At 37.9% G+C, this 22,900-nt stretch overlaps 2 protein-coding genes across 2 annotated transcripts; both read right to left on the bottom strand.

Moving 5' to 3' along the window:
- Nucleotides 1-2,509: 2,509 nt before the first annotated feature.
- Nucleotides 2,510-6,176, bottom strand: LOC116208557 (protein tas). Its single transcript, XM_031542054.1, has 8 exons — nt 5,805-6,176; nt 5,620-5,715; nt 5,438-5,521; nt 4,594-4,754; nt 4,206-4,323; nt 3,876-4,011; nt 3,323-3,501; nt 2,510-3,011 (listed from the first exon to the last, which is right to left on the bottom strand). The coding sequence occupies exons 1-8, from the start codon at nt 6,063-6,065 to the stop codon at nt 2,772-2,774; spliced, it is 1,275 nt and encodes a 424-aa protein (XP_031397914.1). The 5' UTR covers nt 6,066-6,176; the 3' UTR covers nt 2,510-2,771.
- Nucleotides 6,177-6,830: 654 nt separating this feature from the next.
- Nucleotides 6,831-14,513, bottom strand: LOC116208556 (protein NETWORKED 1A). The gene is made up of 5 exons (XM_031542052.1): nt 14,122-14,513; nt 13,208-13,467; nt 12,571-12,721; nt 8,242-12,082; nt 6,831-8,131 (listed from the first exon to the last, which is right to left on the bottom strand). The coding sequence occupies exons 2-5, from the start codon at nt 13,308-13,310 to the stop codon at nt 7,079-7,081; spliced, it is 5,148 nt and encodes a 1,715-aa protein (XP_031397912.1). The 5' UTR covers nt 13,311-13,467; nt 14,122-14,513; the 3' UTR covers nt 6,831-7,078.
- Nucleotides 14,514-22,900: the final 8,387 nt, after the last annotated feature.

Below are 22,900 nucleotides of genomic sequence, written 5' to 3'. Positions count from 1 at the left end.
TTAATTAGATCGTTGAAACTGTTGACGTGGCCGTTAACGGTAGTGATGTGGTAGACGGTTTGCCTACGTGAATAGCATGCCACAAATTTTTTAACCTAAAAAATCACATAGTTTGCTTCTTTTTTCTAATTCATCTACTAAAATATCAATAATTTTTTCCACGTCTACCAAAACATCAGTAACTTTGAAAAATCACATAATTTGCTTATGTTCCATCATCTACTAAGGTATGGCTTCTTTTGAAAATCACATCTACCAAAATATGACTTCTTTGAATAATTATAAGTTTGAATTAGGGACCTATATATGTATATGTTGATTTGAATGTTAAAAGAATTTTTAACAGAAAAGAAGTGTTAAAACGGTCGCTAGTTTGTCATTTGCAAATAAAAAAAATATCCATATCTATTATCACATTAAGTAATATATGAATTTAGACATATTATACTGTAAAGACAATAATCATGCCAAAATAACCATTACAATAGGCTTATGCAAATCAACGTCTATAAAATTTTAGCATGATTAAACTTGTTAGACACGATGACCGATTACTTTATAATGGTTCTACTTATTTTGGCATGGTCCGTGTTAATATAGATTTCTGAGATCGATTGTTATTGAATTGATAATGCAGATATGATGAAAATACTGAAGATAGAAATTCATCATATATGCATTTAAAATTTAATACCTAAACTACAAACATAAAATTGAAAAATCCTAAAATTCTAAAAACTTTTATGTGCAATAAAAAAATTGTTGAAGAACTCACCTCAAAAAATCTAGGGGGAGAACAAGCAGAGCAAGAAGGGTGTCGAGCAGGAGAAGGAAGGAGGGGTGGGAGGGTTGAGCTTGAGCTACCAATCGATGGTAGGAAGAATGGCGAGGAAGAAAGGATGGGACGAAAGGGGGTCTCGCTTGTCAGAAAAAAACGGGAAAATGGGTTTTGTCTATTTGCAAAAATGGGGTTGAGTTGAAATTTTCAAAAATCAACTCACAAACCAAATAAAGCATTAATTGTTGGGAATTCACCCAAGGTCTCCCATATATTTTGTCATTATTTATAGGGTTAATCACTAAGAAATGCACGACCCTTGTATTTTTTCTTAAATATAATACGACATTTAGAAAATAGCAGAGAAATGGATGACATTTTTATTTTTTCCTAAATATAGCACAACATTTGTAGAGTAGTACAAAAACTTTTACATTTTTTTCTAAATATAACACAATTTTTTTAAAATAGTACAAAAATGCACAACCTTCAAGCACAATCTTCTTTTTTAACGTACTAGAATGCAGCTAAACTTGAAAAAGTGCAAAGATCATGCTTATGTGCTACTCTTCAAAAATCGTGCTAAATTTAAAAAAAAAAGTGTAAAATTGTGTTTTTTTAGATGATTAACCCTTATTTATATCAATTTTGGAAAATATTATGTAAACTAGACTTTGTGCCTGCTCCACGAGGATGGAATATAAGGTTTTTGAGAAAAATTCCATTGAACTAGCCGATTCTATAGGTTTTCTATTTAGTTTTTTAATGTAAAAATTATTAGGTTGTTATAAGGACATAAACTCATAACCCCTTACTTCCCATACTGGCATGCTACCAACCAAGCCATCACTATCTTCTTGTTTTTTTAACTCCACTTTAATGTACTTATTAAAATTCAATATTTATTTTGGAATAAGAAATATTAAATATAGACATTTTCTTATACTATCCTTATATTTCTTTGAAATCATCATACTTTTATCCTAATTATCATATTTTTTTAATAATATAAATACTTATTTTATTTTAATTAAACGTGCAGTCCGACCCATCGACCTCCCGATTGAACCCATAAATCCATGAACCCATATTCCTTCCAGTTCATCGTCCGGTCCGGTTCTGATAACTCTATTTAATAATTCAAAAAAATTGTTTTTTAATTTTGCCTTATTTCATGTATATTCCCTCAAGCAAAATTGACTCCATTGAGAAAAATGAAAATTAATGCATGAAAATTAAAAGTTAAACAGAGGGCGAATGTAACGGAGGGACGTTGAGGTGGGATACGTGTAAATATATGGCGAGGAGTGAGATGGGCCCGGGGGTGCGTAATATTAGAACAGTGGATAATTCTTACGTTCATTCTTAGCCACAGTAACTATATATTCAATTGTACGAAAACGTACTTGTAGAATAATGTTTTATATAAGGAGAATAATATTTCGTACAATATAATCAGTCGACTGCAGATATTCAGTTGTACAAAAAAATTTTGTACTTGAGAATAATATTTCGTATAAAGAGAACAATGTTCCGTACAAAACAATCAATTGACTATATATATGAATCAATCGTCTAATTGTTTTATACGAAACATCATTCTTCTCGTATAAAACATTATTCTAAAAGTACGAAAACTTTTCATCCGAAGTAGTTCTACCATTGCATCCATGCATTAAGGTTCTATTTTATTTTATTTTTTCCGATAAATTTGAGCATAGGAAATTTATATGGTGGTCAAAACATGAGAAATTTTATTAAATAGTGCCATAAGGCAAGAAAAAATAATATAATAACATGGCCCTTCTGTTGTATAATGGAAAAGAGCGGAAAAAAATCATGAACAAATTTAATAAGGCATCGCATAATTCAGCAAAAAAGAAAAGAAAAGGTATGGTTGGTTGCCTTTTCGCTTTCTATTGAATGTCGGGAAATAAATCCTCTCATCATATGCCAAAGAGGCAGGAAAATCATGGATCTTGGTACACAATCCTTAGAGGACAGCCGGATCTCTGTATTTCTTGAAGATATTCTCGATATCCGCCATTACTTCTTCGGAAAGAGGCCTCTCGACTGTCAGAAAAGCATCAATATCTTCCTTTAATTGCTCGACAGAAGTTGCACCAATGATGGAGCTCGTCATGAATGGGCGGTCTCTCGCAAAAGCGAGTGCAAGCTGAACAAGGGTTAGCCCGTGTTTCTTCGCGACCTCAAGATATTTGAGCATTGCTTCCTGGTAAAATTAAAACAGCAGCAAAGATACTACGACTTAGTTCTACGCTCTTCGTTTTAGAGAAAATATCTGTGTGTCGAATGTTATAGGGTTCATTCATCATTAATAACTTCCCGTAAATGAAACATCATAAAAATAGCAAGACCTCATCGCATGAATTACAGTTAAGAAACACTTGCTAAAGCTGCTTTAATCTCCTGATAAATCGAACTTTTCACATGCTTTATGTTCTACTTGCAATATAAATTATGTTTATTTTCTTAATTATTATGCAAAAGTTCTGTTTACCATTTGAAAATAAACCTACATACCTTGGCATATGACTTGTTGTATCTCGCCATGTAGCCTGGGAACAGGTTGAATCTTCCCTTCTTGGCAGCCTCGGAATTGATGTCCAAGTACTTCCCACTCAACGCTCCACCAGCAAGCGGAGAATAAGAAAGTAAACCGATGTTGCAATGCTTCGGGTGGCAAACTTCCGCCAGATCAACTGCAATTTTAACATGAGCAAGAAAGGATTACAAACTTTTGACTTAAAGAGAGACTTCGTGTAGGCGTAATCTCTCTCTCTCTCTCTCTCTCTTTTGGGGGAGTCTGGATGTGCAAACGGAACTACAGAGAAAGCCAACAGGGTTTTGCTTGAATTTTCTCGAATTAGTAGCAGTCTTCCTCAGTTAAAACTAGAACTATAGATTAGCTGGTTGTTACCTGGTTTGGTTCTTAAACCTATCTACGCAGTTTAATCCTTTCTAAAACCTAATAATTGGCCTCTCATTTTTATCAGCTGCAAAGGATACTGAAAATTAACGCCTCTGAGATCGATGGTGAACAAACTGTAAGATGACAACTTTTGAATGGTGATACCTTCAACACGGCATCGGAAGAGCAAACTGTAGCTGTTCTGTATGCTAACAATCTTTGGTAGGCCCAGAGTTTTAGCAGCGTGAACGAACTCCATCACCCCATATGAAGTCTCATTCGAAACTCCAATATAACGGACCTGATATTGAGTTCAACTCCATTTCAAGTCATTCATGATAAAGTTTTCAAGATGCAACTGTTATGAAAGAATGTCTCATGATCGTCAATAATCCAAATTTAACCTGATATTGACTTCTCTTACGAATTTGTAGAGAAGGCCCTCGTTATGGTTTGAGAAACCTAAAGTTGAAGTATAAAAAAGCTGCAAATTACCTTTCCTTGATCAATGACTTCTTTAAGGGCCTCCAGCTGCTCCACAAAAGGTATGCTTGGTCTCCACTTTGCATAGTCATATGAAAATTCACCAAAAACCGGAACATAACGGTCTGGCCTGAAATAATATGATTTAGTAAGACACTAGAAATTTTTGGTTATATCTATCGAGCATGGCTTTGTAATTTTAAGTATATTTAGCAACGGAATAAACAATCGAAATACAATAGTTCTTATTGAAATTTCTTCCTAAATACAGAGAGTGAGAAGTAATGATGGACAAAGAGGGCTAAAGGACCTATGTATACCTAATGTGATCCCACTAGGGGAAAAAAGATGAAAAATAAATAAAGGTGCAGCAGTTCTTCTACGGAATAAGATAGGCTACCAATGAATTTGAAGCAAATCTATATAATCAGTTCCGAGGCGCTTAAGGCTCTTTTCTACGCTCTCCCTGATGTTGGGAGCATCGACCCGCAACACATCGATGTTGTCGCGTATATAACCTCTTCCTTCCGCGTAGCCGCACACTTTTGTTGCCACAATGACCTAGCCAGCACAACAAAGTCTGTTCAATTATAGCTTCTTTTCCCATGTTATCAGTTTTGCCAGCAATACTTTACACCACCAAAAATATCACAAAAGCAACCCTCAGCAATGAGATTGGAAAGCCAATGACAAGACCACTGAATTTGATAACAGAACCAAATCCCATTTCATTCCACAAAGCTAAGTGAATAAACAGAAAATCTGAAATCTAATTGTCGCAAATAGGAAATGTAACTGGCACCAACAAGAAAATTTATAGGCCAACGCTCTCAGTTTAAGCATTTGCTTTCAGAGTACAATTTATTATCGACATAGAAAATGCAGATATATCTCCAACTGATAACAAGACATATATTGTTAGTTCGCCATCTTCAATCTTGACAGAAAGACATACATGAAAAGGCTGACACTAAATTTCTCTTAGTACATGCTGGTAGCACTATAAAACAATTCTTTGAAAGGAACCTGAGTCAAAACTCCATTTAATTTAAGCAAGCTCACAGCAAAACGAAAACATTGGCTCAAATCACAGGCTTATTCGAGTACGAAAATTTCTGATGCTCGTCTCCAATTCATAGACTACTCTAATGGAATACATGTACGTATGCAGGAAAAGAATGCGCAGTATATAGCTCGGACTGAAAGAAGCAAAATGCTTTGAGTCGGGAGCTAAACTCGAATACCTTATCACGTGGCCAGGATTTAAGCCAGCTGCCGATATAGAGGTCCGTTCTTCCATTCGTCTCCTTCTTCATTGGCACTGGATACTGCATCAAAAACAACCTTCATGCCATTTCTAATGAATCTTTATGTAGTCAAAGCACGAATCGAGAATGTCAAAGAAAATCTGATGATGTATACTTACAGCCTCCGCAGTGTCGAGAATGTTTACGCCATGCTCGAACGCATAACTAAGAATGTCATGAGCTTCCTTCTCCGTATTTTGCTCCCCAAATGTCATCTGAAACATAAACAGTGTCTCCTAATTGACAATCTACGCTCAATTAGCATCAACAAAATGATGAGGATTATTCGAGGAGGATTCGCTACTGTTCCGATGGTAATCTCGCTGATTTCGAGGTCGGAATCGCCGAGCTTCCTGTACAGCAACGGGCTCTTCTCGCCGAGTTTCGCACGGACGGCTACGGCCGACTTCCTTCTCGACCGGAGCTTCACCGGGAACGCCGGCTGCCAGGAGAATGCAGCACGCCGGAAGGCTACAGAGGTGGAGGTTCCGCTGCTGCTTCTGTACAAGGAAGCCGGAATGGGAACGGAAGAACTCATCACAGCAGTTGAAGAAGAAGACGCCATTGGAAGTTGCGAAGGGAAAGCTTCGGTTCAAACTCCTAACTTGCCCGTTCTCCGTCTCTGTGTCTGTGGAAGCCGGAAGGCCTATAATTCAGCTCAGCCTTTATCAGAACAAATACTAAGAAAAGATGGATTGGTTCGCGTAAATAAAATTTTGGGTTCAAGTCTCGTGAAATAAAGAATATTCACGATTGTAGAGTTTCTCTTAATTGACCGAATCTGACTTCGAATCTAGCTGTAAAAAATGAAATAAAATAAAAGTAGCATTCTAGTAGCTATTCTCTATGCAGATTACCGCGAAAGGCTGAACCAGACTGAATCGAACCGAATAAACCTGAACCAAGTGCAAAATTAGAATTTGGGTGAATGAAGAGAGGAAAATTCTATATTACCTGAGCCTAGTTCCTTATTGAACGCTTAAACTGAATGTACCGAACTTTATGACCAATTTTTGATTGTGCACGTATAACTATTTTATTCGTGCAGTGGCTTGAGTCCATCAGCCGGCTATCCGGAGTCCGAGAGGAATCCAAACGACTCATCAGCGAGACCATGATCAGGGTCGAGAAGCTGAACAGCATTGCAGAATGTATGGGAGGCAGACAATTTCACACAGAACATCGACATGAAGGACCGATCTCTGGATAGCAATACCACATATTCGTTCTGCTTTTAGGTGACTTCCAAGTTCCAACTATTTCCTCGCACGAACACCTCAACCGTTTTATGGACTATTTTTGGGTAACTTCCAAGTGACAGTGAGCAAAAGAAGAGAGAGCCGAGTTCCATCGGTACTCTAAAGACATTAGCACGATTTATTACAGAGATATTATCGAACCCGACTAACAGTTTTGTCACTACAGGTTCCCATGAACACAAGGGCTAGCAGTCTTCACTGTCTAATTCAAGAAATGATCCCAAAACATAATACCAGGAAACCATTTCCTGTCATGGTACAAAAAGAACATAAAAATGGAAACACATACAATACAGCCCACAAGAAATCTTCCTTCTCCTCAGTCCCCCTTCGTAGATGTTCTCGAGCAGCCACAGAAGCACCCTTTCTTCAGCTTCCTCTCGCTGTTTCGTCTCCCGCTGTAGATAAAGTCCCTCAGAAGCACCCCCGTCCCAGATCTCGAGAACCGGTTCTTCCCTTTGGACTTCTTCTCGTCCTCCATCTTCACCAGAATGTACTGTATGTTCTGCACCTCGAACTGCAGCCGTCCAATCTTCTCGCTCTCTCTCTTGGCCTGCTCCCTCACCTTCTTCTCATGGACAGCCCCACCCAACTCATCCACTTCCGCAGGGGGGCCGCTCCCATCCACCGAGGACCGGCTTCCGTCAATATCCTTTGTCAGGTGATCATTAATTACCATCAGTTGCACAACTGCATCCTCGACTTCTTGTAGCTGTGTTTTAACCGCTTCGAGGTTGGCGTTCTTCTTCTTCCTGCTCCCCTTGCTTGCATCCACCTCCTCCTTTATATCTTCAACGTTTGTTCTTATGCTCGACAACTTTTGGGCATCCGATACGAGTCTTTCCAAGATTTTTCTCCTGTAAACTTCTTTCTCCAGTTCCCTGCTATTTGAAAGCTCGAGCTTGTCGACTCCCAACTCTTTCTCGAATTGCAACTCCAAGAACAAGTCTTCACTCTTCTTCTGCTCAGTGATCTCTGTTGCAGTTGAGGCACGAGAAGAATCAGGAAGGGGGTCGCTGTCCCTTAAGTTTCTTTGGCTCGTTCCTGAGAAGGAAGAATCCGAAACTTGATCGAGAGGGATATCTTTCATGAGCAGGCCAGTCCTTGAACGGGGAACTTCATTTTTAGTCTCATCCCTGGTGACAACTTTTCCATTGAGCAACTCGTCTTTGGTCTCCTCAACCGAAGTTCTTGGGTCTTCAACTCTCTCCATTTTGAGCCTTCCCATTTCTTCCATGACTGCCTTCTCGACAGCTTCAATTCTGCTGTGCATCCTCTGCAAGTTCGAGATTCCTGCTTGTATTGCAGCACTCTGGTCTTCTCCAAGTTCCTGATGGTTCTCACAGATCCTATTAGCCCTTTCCTCCACATCCTGTAAAGAAAAAAAGAAATAGCATCAGCACACTCTTTTATTTCAGTCTCCTAGTAACAATCAATTACACCAGTCCGACGATCTCAAGCTATAAGATGAAGTGCAAATACCTTCTTTTCAAGCTTCCCCTCCGCACAGAGTTGTCTCCAGAGGAGAGCATTCTGCTTGAGTGATGGCATGTCATCTCGAAGAGATGATATGACAGGAATATACGCAGACAGCTGGCTCTTCAACCCTCCAATCTCCCTCTCCAAGAAACCAACTCTTTCCTTCATGTGTTCGATCTCCTCGCCTCCTGAATTCTTTAGATTCTCACAAATCTCTGTTAACTCGTGAACCTTGTTCTCCAAGAGAACTTCACGGACACCTGAAATTTGGAGATCGAAGTAGAATGACGAAGCCTCTGACTCCCACAGCTCATTTTCATTACTCCTCTCTAGCAACTCTGAGCTCAAGCTCTCTTCTCGAGCCCTCCTTTCCTCCACTTCCTCTCTCAATCTACTAATCTCGAGCTCTAGTTCTCTGTTTGCTTCTAGAAGCCTCTCAATCTCCTCCTCCCTGTCTCTTCTTCCTTTCTTCGACTCCTCATGCTCCCTACTCAGCTCCTGGACAGTCCGACAGAGCTCGGTTGTTGAGCACTGGGATCGCTCGAGCTTGTTTTCCACTTCAGATAGCTCCCTCGCTTTCTCTCTGAGAAAATCATTCCCCATTACAATCTGATGGTTCAACTGATCATTCAGGTCGTTGACTTCATGCAGTTCTCCACTCAACTTCTCAACAGATCTCACAAGGCAGAGATTCTCTTCCCCTTTCACACCCAACTGATCCTTCAAGTTTCTTACCTCCTCCCTGAGTCTTCTGTTGATCTCATAGAGTTCTTGAAGATCTTCAGAGAGAGTTTTTATCTCGCACTCTTCTTCCTCCACTAAGCTCTTGTAAACCACCGAGAGGTTTCCTGCAGTGACTGCTTCTCTAAAAATTTCATCGTTTTCCTTCAAAAGAGCACGATTCTCTTCTTCCGTCAGACACATCTTTTCATGCAAAACTCGGTTTTCCTTTACTATTTCCAAATTTTCATGCTGCCACTTATCTAATTGTTCGCTGAGATTCTGTAAATCATATTGGAGTTCTTTCTCTCGTTCACCTCCCCCAGTAATTTGAAGCTTCAGCAGCTCGTTTTCCTCTAGAAGTTCGGTCTTCTCTTTTTCCACCAGGAAGTATTCTGCTGTTATCTTTTCGAGTTCCTTCTCCACTGACTTTTTCCCCGTCTCAAGTTCTTCACCCTCCACTCTAACTTGTCCAAGTACCGTCAATAGCAATGAGTTCTCGATCAACAAACTCAGCTTCTCGTCCTTGTTTCTTAAGAGAGAACTCTTCATATTCTCAATCTTATCCAAAATATGAAGCAACGGAACTTTTTCTGTATTCGCTTTCCCCACTTCATCTCTGTACCAAATTTGTGGATCAATCTGAAGTGCCCGAAAGACCTGATAAATCCCCGTCCTCAGCCGCCCCACTTCATCTGAGAGCATCTCGACTTCAACCTGCTGCTCAAGATTCTCACTCTCTAGTTCAGTAATCAACTTATTTGAAAGCTTTGAAGCTTCTACTTGCTTCTGGCACTCGAACAATAGAGACAGGTTCTTTTCCTCAAGATCCTCCACGAACTTCTGCAGGATGAAGATCTCGAGCTGGGAATTCACGGCCTTTTCCACCTCTTCCTCGAACTCCTTCTTCCTCAGCCGAATCTCTTCCTGTAGGAACTTCACATGGCTCTCTAGACCCGCCAAACGTGTCTCACTTGATTGAATATAGGTGGTTCGTTCTTGCTTCTCCAGGCCAAGGTAACCTCGGAGCTCTTCTACTTGGTTTAGAGTCGTCTCCTTCTCCTTCTCCAGCCTTGAGCACTTCTCTTCCATGTTCTCAAACCTCCTCACCAAATTAGATAGCCTCCTTTCGACGTTTTCCAACTGCGAGGCCAGACAGCTCCTATCTGTGAGAAGATTCGATTTCTCATTAATTACCAACTGACAGAATTCATCTACTCTCCTAGATTTCTCCCTTAAGCCTTCCACCTCAGCTCTTCCTGCAGACAGAGAACATTCCAATGAAGCATTCTTCTCTAGGAGCTTCTGCATGTCCTCGGTAATCTTCTGCAACTGAGAGAGTAAAGTGGCCTTATCGGTGACAAGGGTCGATTTCTCTCCCTCCAGAGATTGGCACGATTCCTGCAACTGCTTCACCATCTCCCTCGACTCCCTCAGAGCTCCATTCAACTCACACAAGGACCTCTCAAGAGCTGAGTTCTTCTCAGAAATCTCATCCATTATCTTCAGCTTATCATGAAGCGTTTCTCTCTCCTCCTCATCATGCTTCTGGCCCCCTCTCAGCTCTGTGTTTTCATCTCTCAACTCCTCAACTTGCAACAATAACAAGCCATAGGAACCATTCAAGCCTGTGATCTCCTCTCTTAACTGATTTATCTCTCGCTGGAGAGCATTACACTGCTCAGCCTGAGCAGCAAAATCCTCCTCGAGTTTCTTTTTCATCTCCTTCAAACTGCATAACTCCTCCCTTAAATTTTTCTCTGAAAGGGTAGAAGCCGAATTGATTTCACTGAGGCTGCAGTTCTCTTCCTTGACCCGCTGGATCTCCTCCTCTAACGCGAGCTTACGAGCTTCCAAGTCCTTCAACATCTGAAGGCCGCTTCTGATCTCCAAAGCCAGAGCTCTCTGCTCCTCCTGAGATTCATAATACAACTTCTGCAGAGTCTGGAGGCTGGCATCTACATGATTGAATCTCATATGCCCATCTTTCATTGAGGATTGAAGTTTCTCGAGCTTCTCGTCTTTGTGCAAAAGCTCTTGGTCCTTCATCTCAATCTTCTTTGCTAAATTCTCTGCCTCACACTGTAAGGAACGGTTTGATTTCTCCAATAAACTACGTTTTTCCTCAGCACTCTTCAGCTTCTCAGCACCAATCATGATCTCACTGTTAAGCCGTTTGGCTTCCTCCTGGAATCGAGAAAGCTCAGCTTCCATCTCACCCAGAGTCTCAAGGCACTGCTTGTATAGACAAGCCACTGCTTCTTTCTCTTCATTCAACTTTTTAACAGCCTCCCCGAGTTCTAGGACTCTTCTTTCTGCCTCATTAGCTTGCTCCGAAAGCTTCCTTGCATCCAGCTCAGCAAGCGAGATTTTGCTCTCAAGAGCAGAGATCGTCTCTAGACATTGATGATACTGAAGTAGCCCAGCTTCTCTCTCAGTTTCTAATCTCGATAGTTCGTGCTTAAGATTCTGAGTTTGCGATTCTGCCTTTTCGAGCATCAACTCAAGATTAGATATCTTTTTCAAACTCTCATTGTACTTCAAAAGGCTCATGTCTCTCTCAGTCTCCAGTTTCGCCAGGGCTTCCTTCAGTATCTTAATCTCAATCTCGGCTTTGCCTGCTCTTTCATCAAGCCCTTCCACATGTTCCTGTGCACAATTGAGCTCCCCCTTCAGGTTCGACAGCTTCTCCAAACTCTTTTCATACTCTGCCAGTATAGAATCCTTTTCAGCCTGCATCTGGGAGAGGATACTCTTCAAGGTCTGGACCTCGACCTCAGCTCTGCTCGCTCGTTCCGACTCTGAAACAACTTTAGTCTTGAGGTTTTTGTTCTCATGGGACAATTGGGACAGCCCTTGTTGGAAACTCTGGTGCACGGCATCCTCAGACTCAAACATGTCATGCACCTGCTTCAGCCCCTTCTTGGTAGAGCCAGAGTCAGATCCTTCAGGGTCGAGAAATGGACGAATAGGATGTGGCATCTCAGGCGTGTGGGGCTCCGCATCAGGGCCAGAAGAAGAGTTTGAGGGCGACTCATCAGAAAGAGAATAAGGCACTTGGTCTGGGAAGGCTTCAGCCATGGTGCGATGGGCTAGACGGAGCTCCACGGTCGCATGGTTGTACCTTGATTGAAGACCAGTCACAAATTTCAGGAATACATACTTATGGTGAAATCTCAGGACTATATATTTTTCCATTACTCGAAATGCACAAAAGAAAGGAGTAAGGGTTTGGATTGCAGAGTAGAAGACGTAATTTTCAAAGGAAGCTGGAAATATTCTCTTTGTTTTTTCGAGAAAAAATGCAGGGACAGAAATCAAATGCATTGTACTTCTACCAAAAAAAGATGCATCTTACAACAAGCAAACAGAAAATTATTCAGACTACGTTTTACTTTTCAAATCTTGAATGATCATATTCATGCAATGCTGCCAATGCATTGAGTGCATCGAATCTCCAAATCTTTATGCCTGGTGTTTTGATGTTAATTAGACCTTATAGATCAAATATAAAAAGTGTACTCTATTCTACATCCCTCTATTCTCTGTCTCCAGCAGATTTCTGTTCAGTCACCATTGATTTTTGTTGGCTAAATTTGCATCAGTAAGTACCTCTCTGCTAGTGCACGGTAAGCTCGGTAAAACTCCTCGACCAGCTTCATGAGCTCCGGCCGTCTTTTGTAGTACATCTCTGCCCTCCTAGCAAACGAGTCTGCATCTTCTTCGATTAGCTTGATCATAGCTTTCACTTTTGTATCCATATCTGTCCAACAAGAGAGACACAATACTATTAATCTTACCATGAAACAGTGTTCTGTCTAGCAAGTAATGCAAACTCTTTAGCTGGTCAATGGAATGCTCATCCTTGGTGTTTAAAAAGCTCTTATTCGTTTCAAATACATTTCAGTAAAATCTGACAATACAAACCATGCATTGGAAAATATTTCTTATTACAGCACTATCACGAGTAATTCTATGAGTTTCATATGAAACAGCAAGTAACTGAGAGAAAATTGAATCACACAGAGAAAATTCAAGACGTGCTCTTTCAGGAGTCAAGATTAGTTCCAATTAGATCAAATCTCAGGTTCACTGTTTAAAGTTCTTTGCAGCAAAATTTTTTTGATAAATAATGACTCAGCCACCGTATTGGAAAGTAAGGGAACTGAACAAAATCAAAGCAAATGGAAGCTTTTCTGCAGAAACACGGCAGAGTATGAATTTAACCAGTGAAGCTGGCCATCAATACCTGTGAGATTCTCCTGAAGCCATTTCGAGTTTTTGGGGCTGATGTGGCTGCTCCACCACCAAGAGTACAAGCGCCTCGATTCAGAATGCAACAGAGTTGCCATGAGCCCAGCAAGTAACAAGTAAACGGCTGGTTTTGACTTGGCAAAGGCCTCGTCCAAACTTAAGTTGTGGATCCAGGCCAGAATAATACACTAGTACAGATTCCTCCTGCCACCGCTTTACTTTACTGGGATAACTTTGTATCTTGTTTTCGGGAACCTGGATATGGTAAATACAGGATTAAAACAGATATGGGTACGATTAGGGAAAAACCACTGTAGCTCATGTATGGAAAAGGGAAGCCATGGATTTCTCGAAAAATTAACTTTCTACTAACCGTATAAAGGGAGGAGGATGAAAACTAATCTTGCTTTAATATCACAAACAAGTGCACGAAAGACTAATAAAAGCAGGAAAAATTAACATACGCACAAAAAATTGAAGAATTTCCAGGTAATCAATTGGAATCTATAACATCAGATCTCACAGAAACTCAATTGAAAATCCAATCAAATGGATGCAGAACCACAGGCAAAGAATCCCGAGTTTTCACGAAAACCAACTCGAACACAAACTGCTGAGGTGGGATTACTATGTCCAGAGCAGAAGATCAGGCAAAGAACAAAGCCATGCCAAGAGAACAGAGCGAAACCTGAAAATCGAACTCAGCAGACACGCGGATATAGGGGCAACAATGCAGCAGCAGAGCGAGAGTGAATTCATAATCAGTCAAATTTACTCAGCAGAACAATGTAAAGACTCAAACTTTCCAGCAAATTAGCCCAATTTCTGAACAAAGCAACAGAAGATCACGAAGCTAATAAGCTAAGGGAAACTCAGATTCATCAGAGGACAAGATCATCAGGAACTTACAGGAAACCTTGTTGACTGCCCCAGATCAGAAAAGACACACACTCTCCTGTCCAACTACAACACAGACGGATAACCTCTGCCCCGAAAGACAATCAGCTCATCATCAGGAAGAAAGATTGCCCAAAAGGGCCTACAATGCCAGGAAGTGATCAGCAGCTATGGAACTGTAAAAAACTTCCAGCTGCCCCCATTTCTCTCTCTCTCTCTCTCTCTCTCTCTCTCACCCCATTCTCTCTCTCACTCTCTCTCTCGTTTTGTCACTCTGTGCAAAACTCTCGTTTTCTTGATGGGTCATCTCCCCTGCATTATATTTGAAGATTTGGTACTATGCTGCCGAATGTGTCTATAAGTCTATAGACACAGATAGGTTGAGAGAGAGAGAGAGAGGGAGAGGGGAGAGAGAGTCTGTAAAGGGTGGGACAATTATGGATGAAATTTGGATTGTTACAATGATTTTTTTTTTTTGAGGTTGTTGTGTGGTGTTGCTGTTGCTGTTCTTTCCCGGTCGGTCATTTTGGAAGTGTGAAGAAAGATTAACGGCTGGGAAATAAGTTTGATTGATCACTAATTAACTAAAGCATGTATAATAATCTCCAAAAAGGAGTAGAGATTACGATGCCTAATCCACCCCTTGCTTAACATCTCACCTATGTTCTTTTCTTGGGCTTGTTGATAGCTCACCCCACGTGCTTTTTAATTTCCACTCTCTTTTAAAAATTCACTTTACTAAAAAAGTGTTAAAAATTTTGCCGCGAAATTTTATCAAATTCTTTTCTCAATTTATTGATTAAAAATATTAGTTTTTTTATATACTGAGTTGCAAATCGCAAGGAAATTTCTACAAGGGTCGTGGATATTCATACTAAGATTGTACAATTCTGGTGACAATTATAAGAGAAGCAAACTCGGATGAATTAGGATTGTGTTTTGATATGCAAGAAGAGAACCTCAGTTGAAATATGGGTGGAGATTGGAGAATATATTAATTTCTTCCCCTTTTTTCAACTCCAAAAAAAGAAAAAAATAGCATTTTATAAATTCTCTATCTATTTAATGAAAATGAAAATTTATAATGGGCATTCCATTTATGTTTTTATTGTTATTCCCATTGCTTAAATGGGAATGGATAGGTGGGGCATTTTATTTTCATCTTCTAAAACAAAAAAACTCCCCATCATTTAATTTTTCTTTTTTTTTTTTGAAAAATTTTAATATGACTCTAGGTCAATGTGACATGGAGTTTCCCTACCATTGAATGGTGTAGTGGATCATGAGATCCACACTAATTCAACGGTGGGGAGACCCATATCACGATGACACGGAATCATATTAATAAACCTCTTTTTTAATAAACAATGGGTGTTTGACTGCTTAGCAAATGTTGATATCCCTATGCATCGGATTAACTGTCATGACACACGTATAGGATTGACTAAATCTTGAGCAAGAATGGTTCTTCATTAAGACATAATAATCAAAAACTAGAAAATGTCCTCCATTGGTTGGTCCATGAGGGCTATAATACATTAAATTTTTTGGGTGAATTATAATAGACCAATTAGATTCTGGATGCTGCAATATTCTCTCTCTCTCTGTTGTTTTTTTTTTTTGGGTTCCGGATCATTTCAGTTGGGGCAAGGCTACAATCTTTTTTATTTCATTAATCTAATAACCAAGGGAATAGATAATATAACTTCCAAGCAATAAAAAAATAAAAAGATAATATAGCAATTTGCCATTCGTAATATATTATCCCATAGTCTCACATGGCACTCTAATTATATTCCACTTTGAGTGGCTGCAATAATTATTAGGGAAGGTTGGGGTTGGAAGAAAAGCTACTGGTAATGTAAAAATGAATGAAACTTTTCTCACCAATGCAATGAGTGATAGCTTTTCTTCCAATGCATTTAAAGGCACGAATGAGAACTACATTTTTGAATCAAATTTTTGAATCTTTCGCGGCAAAAGATTCAAATTTTTGGTACTCAACCTGGAAAATCAAATTGGATCTCAAGCTTCATCTATCCGAGACATTGAGACTCGGCTTGGACAATTGCTCAAGCTTTAAAGTTGCGACCTCAAAGATCGCTTCCCAGTGACATCGACGTTAACCCAAGAGCATGTTAATGTGGTGACATTGAGGAATGGATGGGACTTGGATGCGGAACAACGCAGCAAAGCAAAACAAGAGGCCAAAGAAACAAAACATGAGTCCAAAGATGCAGCTTCAAAAAAGCCTAAACATCTTCCAAGTGAGATTCCAACTAAAAATGTTGCAACTTTGAAAGCTAGGAAAGAAAATGAGAGGCCTAGAGTAGAGAGAAGTTAGCCACCACTCCCACTTCCTCATAGAGCTCGTAAACAAAAGGATGAGTCTTAATTTAGTAAATTTCTCAATATTTTTTAAAAAATTACATATTAATATCCCTTTTGTTGAAACTCTTGAACAAATGCCTAGCTATGCCAAATTTATGAAGGACATACTTTCCATGAAGAGGCGACTAGGTGAGTATGAAACTGTGGCTTTGACAGAAGAATGTAGTGCTATTTTGCATAGAAAATTACCTTTTAAGCTAAAGGATCCTGGTAGCTTCACTATTTCTTGTTCGATTGGTTCTTAGTTCTTTAGTAAGGCATTGTGTGATCATGGTGCTAGCAATTTGATGTTTTTATCTATTTATCGGGAATTAGGTTTTGGGGAGGTTAAGCTTACATCTGTGAATTTGCAGTTAGCCGATAGGTCTATTACCTATCCACAGGGCATCATTGAGGATGTACTTGTTAAAGTGGATATATTTATATTCTCTGTTGATTTTGTAGTACTTGATTTTGAAAAGGATAAGGAGATATCAATTATTTTAATGTGACCGTTCTTAACTACAAGGTGTGCTCTCATAGATGTTCATAATGGCAAACTAACTATGATAGTCAATGACTAGGAGGTAACATTTAGTGTATTCAAACCTATGAATCTCTCAAGCGAATCTAATGAGTGCTTTTCTATTAGCGTTCTTGACAGTGACACACGTCCAACCCTCAAGATGACATGCCCGGACAATGAAATGTATCATTCCAAGGGGCAATGAAAGATGTTGATTTCCTTGGAGTGCTTAAATGGCTAGAATCGATACAAACTGGTTCAAGGGCGATAGATCAATGTGAATTCCAAGAAATTTTCTATTTGCCCAAACTAATTAAAAAATTTGTTCCTTCGCGGGTGAAGAGAGAATTTAAGGAATGTGTGGCTTGGCGAAGAATTATGTTCAAGTGGCTTTATCTAAAGCTGAAAAGAAAGAGTCCTCAAGCAAATGAATCAACATAAGTGGCAATCAAAACAACGATGGAAGCTCAGATACCCAGGAAAACATAGACTTAATAAGAGGTGAGTATTATATTCTTCTTATAATTTTGCCAAAACATTGAGGACAATGTTTGAGTTAGGTTTGAGGATGGAATTTTACTTTTTTAGTGATTTGATACTCTTAATACTTGTTGATTTGAGATGATGTGGTGATAGTTGATGATATCTGCTGATTGAGCTCATAGTAGGTTTGGGGGACTTGAATTGCTGATGTTCAGAAGGGAAAAAAATAAAAGGTTTCTAGTTTTTGGTTTTGTTTAGGTTTTTATGTGAGAGTCAGATGTTGGCTTGACTTAATGAAAATTAATATTGAATTGGTCCATATTCAATGACGATTTTAGTGATAGTATTCATTATGTTGTAGTTAGAGGATTTCTTGAACTTGGCTTCTGTTTAAGTCTGATTGCACTTACAATCATCGTTAATGAAGTTTTGAATTAATAAATTTAAAAAATATAAAAATTACAAGATTTTAAAATTTTATTTAGTTTCTTAAACTAAAACATTTTTCAGAGTCATACATATTTTGAGTAGGAACAGATTTAGTTAAAAAGATTATGAATTGATTAAACATATTGATTCACCACCTGAGTTCACCCGGATATGATTTCTGATTTGGAAGTCGAATTATGTCAATATAGTGGATCAAATTACCCTTGGTGAGATTTTGAGCATTCTAGTAGGATTGATACATCTGTTATCAATCAATATTCTTCTTTCATGAGGGTCATTTCGGGGGCATTTGATTTCAGAGTTAAAGTAACTTTGATTTTGATTTTGATTTTGATTGTGGAAAAAGACAAATGAGATGATATTATAAATTTGACTTGAGAAACGTATGTTTTTGTTGTTTAGTGGGTAGAGTTAAAATCAAAATCACGATTCTGAAATCAGTTTCAAATTTCAAACGGGACCTTCATGTTTACGTCGCTCTAGAACTTGCTTCATATACTCATTAAGACTACATTTATATGCATTTATGAAGAAGACGAGGGCAATTAGGTTGTTTTAACCAAAAAGCCTAGCAATTTCATTTTGATCCATTAATGAGTCACTTTGAGCTTTATAATTTTCTTATTTCTTTCTTCATGACCCATGGGATATGAATTATTGATTTTTGGGGTGAGTGATGGTATTCATTTTTGGGATGAAAGTGAATTAGATGAGTAAGAATACTAATTATAAACTGTTTATTTGTATTAGTACTTCTCTTCTTTAGAAAAAATAAAAGTAAAAAGTAAAAAGTAAAAAGATGAATAAAAAATGTGAAAAAGAATTAAGAGAAGAAAGAAGTCATGAAAAGTGAAAGAATTAGGCACTCAAGACTAGAGATTTGATGTTTGTGGTTAGTCAAAGTTGAGAATTAATGATTTTGGGGGAGTGAAGAGTTATTGAAATTCATTGTTTGAGAGTGGAGAATTATTATATCATGGATTTTATCTCGGAATTTCAACCACTTTCTTTTCCTTTATATTTTAACCAAATAGTTGGTTGAGATACCTAGCCACATTACAACCCATTAAAAGTCCTTTCCGATTCATGTTTGCATATAACTTAAGTAGTGGAGATGGGATGGAAAAACAAGCCTATGATAGTGCATATTCACGGAATTGGATTTGAGTGCAAAAACAAAGCCTAAACACTTGAGAGTGAGTGCATACACACTTCCTAGTAAGGATCCACTATATTGATATGTTTAGCTTTACAATGAGATATTATATTGAGACTCCTGAATTGATAAGGATGGTTTTTTTATTTAAATACATTTTCTTGAACAACTTGATTTATTTCTTACTCTTATCATGTGGGCTTTTAAATGATTATGAAGAAAGAGATTTCAAGTGTGGTTTTAAAAGAGCTTTGGTTAAAATATTTTGAAAATTTTTACTGCACTTCTTATTAGGATGTATGAAATTCGGCAATATATTATTCTCAATCTTGAGTTAGGTGATGAGGGAATGAAACTATTAGATAGTGTGAGTCACTTTTGAGAATTTTAAGGGGATCATTCACATTTATTTGATTTGAGACTAGCCATGAAAGTTTGGTTGATTGTTTTGTTTAGTTTTTGTTTTCTTTTTCTATTTGCTAGAGGACTCGCATATCTTAGGTTTAGGGGTGTGTGAACTCTATTAAAATAGTTATTCGATACCTTTTATGCATTTATTTGGAGGTAGTTTCTCAAGTTTAGATTAGTTTTAGTAAGCTTATGATTTAAGTTACATTCATTTACATTTTGGTAGGATTTTAGAGTTTTAAGTGCTTTTTGGTGTTTTTAGGAATTTTAGAAGTTAGTTCATGCATTGAAGCTTTATTTGGGAATGAAGTGGATAACTCAACTCCGTTCCAACTATAACAATTATATTATTGGGGGTTGTAATGATTGTATTGTTGAATTATAGGAAAAAGTAATGTATAGTTGAGAGAAAGTAATGATTGTGTTGTTGAATTGTTGAAAAAGTAATGAATAGTTGAGAGAATTTAGTATTAAAAATTGAATTGAACGGTAGTTATGATAAAAAATGAAAAAAAAAGGAAAAAAGTAATAATTATATTGTTGAATTGAAGATAAGTGGAGTTAAGTGAAGTCGAGAAAAAAATTACTTCATTCCCAAACAAAGGCTGAGTTTTTGCAACCTCTAAGTTTTTGTGTTTTAAACAGGTTAAACTGGAGCTAAATAGTACAAATTGCATATCAATGGAAAGCTCATCGAGTCAAGAGCATAGCGGTTCAAATGGTCCGTCAATCGAAGTTTAGATGAGGAAGATATGATCGATTGAAGTTTAGTGCTCGACCAAGAATTATTGAACTGAGAGCCCTAGCTGTGAAAACGAAGGGTTGCAGCCCTCCAAGTCAGTCCGATCCAACCTGATAATGCTTATTTCGGGATTTTTCTCAAGCCTTAAGGATTCTAAGAGGAGGCCATTATTAGAGAGATATTTAACTATTTGTAATTAGGTAGCTATAATATTTTTGGAGATAGAATAATCTAATTGGGACGGTTAAATTAGGAAACTACATCTTCTAGATAATGAGATCTTTGGAGATTTTGTTAGTTTTTTTTTCATGTTTTTAACCTAGGAAATTAAGGGCTGAACGTTCATTCACGTGAACCAAAGAAAGGTGAGAACGGAACTTTAGGAGCAAGAGGAGGTGGAGATTGATATCGTGGTGACCGTGACTCTAGTTAAAGAATTGGCTACATCATTCTTTCTCGTTTTTCTTCAAATCCTTGTTATCATATTTATGTTTTCTTCTAGGATTTGATATTTAACAATACGATCATGAGCTAAACTCCATTATCTAGGGCTTCAATGGGACCTAGTATTTTTATATAAAATTGTGATTTCTCTTCTCTATGTCTATTAAATTCAATTGAATCACTTATCCTATCTTGTTCTTAATGTGATTGATTGCTTGACCACCAATTAATTTGATTGGGAAATCTAGATGAGCTCAAAAGAGGATTTTAGATTAAGTCGTGGATATGATAACCTAAGTTTAGTTTGAGTTGGAAAATCAACTAATTCCTGTGAGGGATAGGAATATACATGATCGCCTTAAGTAGTCACTTAGGGTTAAATGGGGGGTTATTACGCCATATATCCCATGATTTTATCTTTTTTTCAAATCTATCACATACTTTAAAAATTACTCAAAAAGGTCTATGGTTTATATTTTGCTCCAAAACTATCACGCTGTCAATTTATCTGTTACTAAAACGTAAGTAGGCTCTAAACTTATTTCATAATTTTAATTTTTTCTCAAATCTATCTCGGATAAAGGGTCATAATGGCAAGAATGAGTCCACTTACGCTCCATGTCAATAACACCGTTAAATGTTAACAGAGAAATTAACGCCATGATAGATTTGGAATCGGATGTAAACCATGGATTTTTCTGGGTAATTTTTAAATCATGAGATATATTTGAAAAACAGGTAATACTATGAGATATCTTGTGTAATAACTCCAATGTTTAGTGGGTTCTCGCTTATTAATTGCCTAGGATTAGAGTAGTTAATTCGATATAAGTGATTCGTTTTTGCAGCGCTTGAAAGATGGGTAAAAAGATAATGGAGTAGAAAGATAATAGAATCATAAGTCAGTAATTCATGAATTTAATAGAATAGAGAGAGAGAATGATCAATTTTATATAAGGTACTAGGGAAAATTGAAAGTCCTAGATTCATCTCCATTGACTTTACTCATGTTTACTTCATCGCTTTAGTTTAGCTTTTAGATTTAGTTTAATCCACTCTTTCAAATCCAATTGTCTGGATAAAAGCTAGTTGTGATAGTTTTGGTACCTAGTGAGGTTTAGATCAGTCTCTGTAAAACGATAATCTTACTCTCATATATTACTAGAGGCGGTACTTGCACTTGCGTGAATTGACGATTTTTATCACAATAGCATACTTTATTCGATGGAGACGAGCTAAAAGCTTAAGACCGAATCAAAGGTCATCAAATTCCTAAGGCACGAAAGTGACAGAACTTTCCAATGCGATATTTTCGTCGATATAACTAGATTATTCGTATTATTTATGTACCATAATTATTAAGAGTACAGTTTATAGTGTCAAAATCTCAAGTGGTATATTGTAGATTCGTAAAATCGGTCTATAATACTCGAAAACCCACGCAGTACGGGGACTTAATCGAAGAGCTCAAGTATCCAAACTAGAAACTTGTTAGTAATCTGTGAAGATGCACTTATATGAAAATGTAGTCAGATTTGGATAGTTTGGCCAATATTTGTCAGCTTGTCAAAGGTGGGGGGACAATATGTTATATAGGACGGTGGTGGTGCCACCCCCCTTTTTGCCAGGGCCGTACCTGGTGCCCACTTTTGCATAGGTGAGGAGTGAAATCGGTACTCTGTAGCAAAAAGAACCCTCCAGCCGAAGATATTGACAATTTTTTCTTCCCCTTCCCATGGAAAAGCAAAATAATGTCGAATTTAAATGCAACAAAATGTAGCTCAACGATAAATTAATCTTTCAATAAACAGATTATGTTTACATTCAGTGTAATATTATAACTTAAGAACTTATATGAAGTAATCTGCGATCTCGGGAACTAAGAAGATATATACGCAAAAAAATGGGTTGTGTAAGTCAATAAGTTAAAAATAAATTGTACTTTCATTGAAGCAATGGATTGAATTTATTTAATTTTTTCTGATTACTTGCACGTTATCAAGTCCATCTTACTCATAAGTGGTAGATCTTCATTCAATCAAAATCATACCTAAAAAATTCAATATCCTCCCAAGTCCAACAACACTGGGCAGAATTTACGAAGCTTCAGGCTCACAATGTAAATGAGCAATAGAGAAAGTACCAACCTAAACACCTATCAAAAATTGAATATCAAAAACTAATCGATGGCACGCATGATCGATTTGACAGC

Source organism: Punica granatum, chromosome 5 (genome assembly GCF_007655135.1).
Source record: "Punica granatum isolate Tunisia-2019 chromosome 5, ASM765513v2, whole genome shotgun sequence".
NCBI classification, from domain to species: Eukaryota; Viridiplantae; Streptophyta; class Magnoliopsida; order Myrtales; family Lythraceae; genus Punica; species Punica granatum.
This window is presented reverse-complemented; position numbering and strand designations above follow the sequence as displayed.

Coding starts and splice junctions, on each gene's coding strand:
- LOC116208557 (XM_031542054.1), bottom strand. CDS start 6,065: ATGGCGTCTTCTTCTTCAACTGCTGTGATGAGTTCTTCCGTTCCCATT. Junction 5,522..5,619: donor TTCTCGACACTGCGGAGGCT/GTAAGTATACAT, acceptor TTTTTGATGCAG/TATCCAGTGCCAATGAAGAA. Junction 3,012..3,322: donor ACAACAAGTCATATGCCAAG/GTATGTAGGTTT, acceptor TAATTTTACCAG/GAAGCAATGCTCAAATATCT.
- LOC116208556 (XM_031542052.1), bottom strand. CDS start 13,310: ATGGCAACTCTGTTGCATTCTGAATCGAGGCGCTTGTACTCTTGGTGG. Junction 12,083..12,570: donor TACCGTGCACTAGCAGAGAG/GTACTTACTGAT, acceptor TCTTCAATCAAG/GTACAACCATGCGACCGTGG. Junction 8,132..8,241: donor AGGGGAAGCTTGAAAAGAAG/GTATTTGCACTT, acceptor TTTTCTTTACAG/GATGTGGAGGAAAGGGCTAA.